At 56.8% G+C, this 3937-nt stretch overlaps 1 protein-coding gene across 1 annotated transcript in view; it reads right to left on the bottom strand.

The window, feature by feature from the left end:
- Nucleotides 1-3558, bottom strand: part of DCTN3 (dynactin subunit 3) — a 7959-nt gene extending 4401 nt beyond the window's left edge. Inside the window, exon 1 of the mRNA XM_014309948.2 lies at nt 3507-3558. Coding sequence (XP_014165423.2) covers nt 3507-3558 — 52 coding nt within the window. The remainder of the gene's footprint in view (nt 1-3506) is intronic.
- Between the last annotated feature and the right edge of the window lie 379 nt (nt 3559-3937).

Raw genomic sequence — 3937 nt, 5'->3', positions numbered from 1 at the left:
GGAGGCCTCGTCTGGCGGAGCGGGGCCCTCTCAGAGGACGCGGCGCGGTCGATGGCGATTTGCACTGCAGAGCGAGGCGTGCAGCCCTCCCGCCGCCTGGGAGGGCAGTCGATGGCCGCTTCATTCCTGCGCGGTCCTCCAGGAAAGAGGCGCTGGGATGTATGAAAAGGAATTGATGTAGCGATCCGTGTGGATGCGGGCCCTTTGAAATCCGGGAGGTTGCCGCCGGCTTTCCCCCAGGCCTCTGTCTGCCCGCGTTCACCTTTCTGTTATCGACTGCCACAGGTGACACTTGCGAAGAAAAGAAGATCTAATGAATAGTGCAGCCAACCCCAACCACGCCGCTGCCTTCAGCTGGCACTCACAATTACATGGGTTTCTGACAGGGATGAAACTAATTCATAGTAGCAGCATCTGCCACAGAAAAAGTCCAGAGGGTTTCCCAACCGCAGAGCAAGAAGTGTCTTAGGGAAGACTGTGGCCAGAAGGTCAATGGAGGTGATCCTGTCCCTCTACTCAGCCCTAGTGAGGGCACATTGGGAGTGCTCTGTCCCCTTCTGGGCGCCTCAGCACAGAGAAAACAAGGAGCTACTGGAGAGGGTCCAGCAGAGGCCACAAGGATGATGTGGGGTCTGGAGTATCTCTCTTCTAAGGAGAGACTGTGGGAGCTGGGCCTGTTCAGTCTGGAGAAAAGACTGAGGGGATCTCATAAATGCATATAAATATATCAAAGGCTGGTGTCAGAGGGGATGGTGCCAGGCTCTTTGCAGTGGTGCCCTGTGACAGGATGAGGAACAATGGCCATAAGCTAAAACAGAAGGAACGACCTCATTATCCTGAGAGTGACAGAGCACTGGAATGGCTGCCTAGGGAGGTTGTAGAGTTTCCCTCTCTGGAGACATTCCAACCCCACCTGCGCATGTTCCTGTGTCACCTGCTCCAGGTGACCCTGCCTTGGCAGGGGGGTGATCTCCAGGGGTCCCTTCCAGCCCTGATGATTCTGCATCATTTCATCATCTGCATCAATTCACCTGATTTTGTGAATTTTCAAAGGACGTTCTGATGTCATCCTCTGTATCTCAGGGCTCAGCCCCACTATGTACAAATGACTTCAGCAGTGCCAGGATGAACATGGGCCCGGGTATTGCACTTTCATGGCCCAGGCACCAGGGAACACCACGTCAAGGTTCCAGGCCACTCTTTAGACAAAAACCATCAGCTAGCAGCAGGTATTTTGCTAACATCACTGATAATGTGGGCTGCATGGCTTTGGGGAACCCTCCCACTAGCCTTTGCTGAAATCAAAACCCACTGTGCCCTGAAAAATCGTTGTCCTTTCAGGTACATTCCTACTGAGCATTGCACAGGATGCAGGAGGGAGCTGTGGGGTGGCCCAGTGCCCCAGCAGCCCTCACGCCCCCCCAGATCCCCTGCAGGAGCTGTGCAGAGCACTCAGGCAGCAGGAGAAGGCTGAGGCTTCGTGTGCGCTGCCTTTTCTTCCCAGGGATCGATACCTGGGATCTTCAGAGGGCGAGGAGCTGAGCTTTGTTCCACAAAGGCGACAAACAGAAACGGCTTCATTAGCAGGAGCGCCCGGGGGCTGCAGCAGGGGCCGGGGGCTGCAGGGGGGCAGGGGCTGGGCACACAGCCATGGCCTGTGCTCAGAGGGAACCAGCCATGCCGTGGCCTGGGCCCAGCACGATGGGTGATGCCCCAAACACACAAATGCCTGTACTAGAGGGTCCCAGACCACCCAGCGCCCTGAGCTGAGGAACTCAGGCAGTCCTGGGCCTCAAGCACTTGGTGGGATGGGGGCTTTGGGACTGTCCCCATCCACCCTTCAGAGTTCCATCCAGTTTGCAAGCCTTGGAAGGGTGTGACAGTGTTCACAGGGGTCTCAGGATGAGGGAAGAGATGAGAATGCTGACTCTATGTTTCAGAAGGCTTGATTTATTATTTTATGATATTATATTAAAACTATGCTAAAGGAATAGAAGAAAGGATTTCATCAGAAGGCTAGCTAAGAGTAGAAAAAGAACAGAATGATAAAAGCATATGTCTTGGACTGAGAGTCTGAGCCAGCTGACTGTGATTGGCCATTAATTAGAAACAACCACGTGCGACCCATCACAGATGCACCTGTTGCATTCCACAGCAGCAGATAATTATTGTTTACATTTTGTTATTGAGGCTTCTCAGGAGAAAAAAATCCTAGGGAAAGGATTTTCCAGAAAATATCAGATATTTTCAGAAAATATCATGATATTTTTCAGAAAATATCATAGCTACAGAAAGGAGCTGCAGCTGCAGAACTGATTGCCCACAGCCCAGCACATGGAGCCTGCTTCCCTGCTCCTTGGGAATGAAAGCAGGCCTTTGGCCACATCCCCATCCCTGGAACATTCAGGGGCACACTGATTCAACCACTTGCCCCCGGCCCAGTGCTGCAGCAGGATTCAATGTTCCATCGCCCGGGCTGGATTGTCCCCTCATCCTCCACCTTCTCCCTCCTGCTCAATTACAGTCCCTGCAGGACGTGGGGGAAGCAGGCATCAATCAGGGCTGGTTACTCAGGTGACAGCAGCTGTGTCCCCGAGCTCCCCAGGGAGCACGGAAGCACACATCACCCTCTGAGCCCGGTAATGAGTGGGGACGCGGGCCCGCATGTGCCCTGCCGGCTCCCTGGGGCTGCGCTGCTCGATGAGCCGCGGCCAGCACTTCACAGCAGTGCAAAGGGACACGAGACCCCAATTAAGGCTGCATCAATCCCACTCCAGCTCTGCTTGGTACGCTCACAAACAACCCCCCCGCCCCCCCTGCACGCACACACACACGCCCCCCTTGTTCATGAACCTTCCTCCATCCCCGGTGCCCAGAACACAGGGGTGGACCGGCCAGATCACCGCTCCTCTGCAGGGATTCTGTGTCACCCCCATGCCCTCCCAGCGTGACACCGCCAGCTCCGTGTCGCCCCCGTGTCCCGAGGCTGGGTCCGGGGCGGGCAGCGTTGCTGCAGCACCCTGGACAGCGACAGCTCTCCCCGGGTGGGCTCGGGGTCCGGGCTGGGGGTGTCCCCTTGCCCTGGGAATGTCGGCGGGACTCTGGGTTGCGGCTGTTCCCGAGGGGCTGGGGCTGTTCTTGGAGGACTGGGGGCTGTCCTCGAGGGGCTGAGTTGGGGCTGTACCTGGGGAACTGCGGCTGTCCCCGGGAAGCTGTGTGGCCCCAGGGGTCCAAGTCTGGCCTCAGTGATGGGGGACTCAAACAGGAGTTTCTGTCCCCACGGGAGTCCCCTGTGCCTCTTCAAATGTACAGGTGGCTGCACACGTGTGGAAGCCCATGTGTGAGCCTGAGTGTGACGGTCTGAGTGTACATGCCACTGAGTTTGTACCAGGGAGCACAAGCCACCACCCACATGTATGTGTGCCTCCCAGACCCACCACGGTCACCTGTGTCCTCTGTGGCCACTGCTCAGGTGCCAGGCTGGTGCATCACTGCTGGCATCTCACCAGGTCCCACCTGCCAGCCCCATGGACAAGGCCTCAGCAGCTCCAGTGTCATGTTTCCTTTCCTGCCACAGAGCAGCCTAATGGGACCCCCACCCATGGGTGAGCTGCCACTGGAGGCTCATAGGGGCAAGCCCCACAGCCTGGCTGGCACAGCTGGAGTTGGTGCCCTGTCTGATCCAGCCCATGTCTGTGAGCTCTGGTGGGCAGAGGGCACCTATTTGCAACTCAGAGCTCCCAGAAGCTGAGCTGGAGGCAAGCATGAGATGGGCTGTGAAACCTCAGGCACTATAGGTGTTACTCGGGCTGCCGGGGTGTCCTGCACCTCCAAACTGGGCCCTGGAGCTCGGTGGGTGGCACCATGCCCTGCACACAACCCTCAGCAGCAGTTTGGTTCAGGAGTTTGTTTCCTTTAATAGACAGACGGAGTCACG

This window comes from Geospiza fortis, unplaced genomic scaffold, assembly GCF_000277835.1.
Source record: "Geospiza fortis unplaced genomic scaffold, GeoFor_1.0 scaffold878, whole genome shotgun sequence".
In the NCBI taxonomy this organism is placed as follows: Eukaryota; Metazoa; Chordata; class Aves; order Passeriformes; family Thraupidae; genus Geospiza; species Geospiza fortis.
The sequence above is the reverse complement of the archived record's forward strand: the minus strand, read 5'-3'. Positions and strand labels throughout refer to the sequence as shown.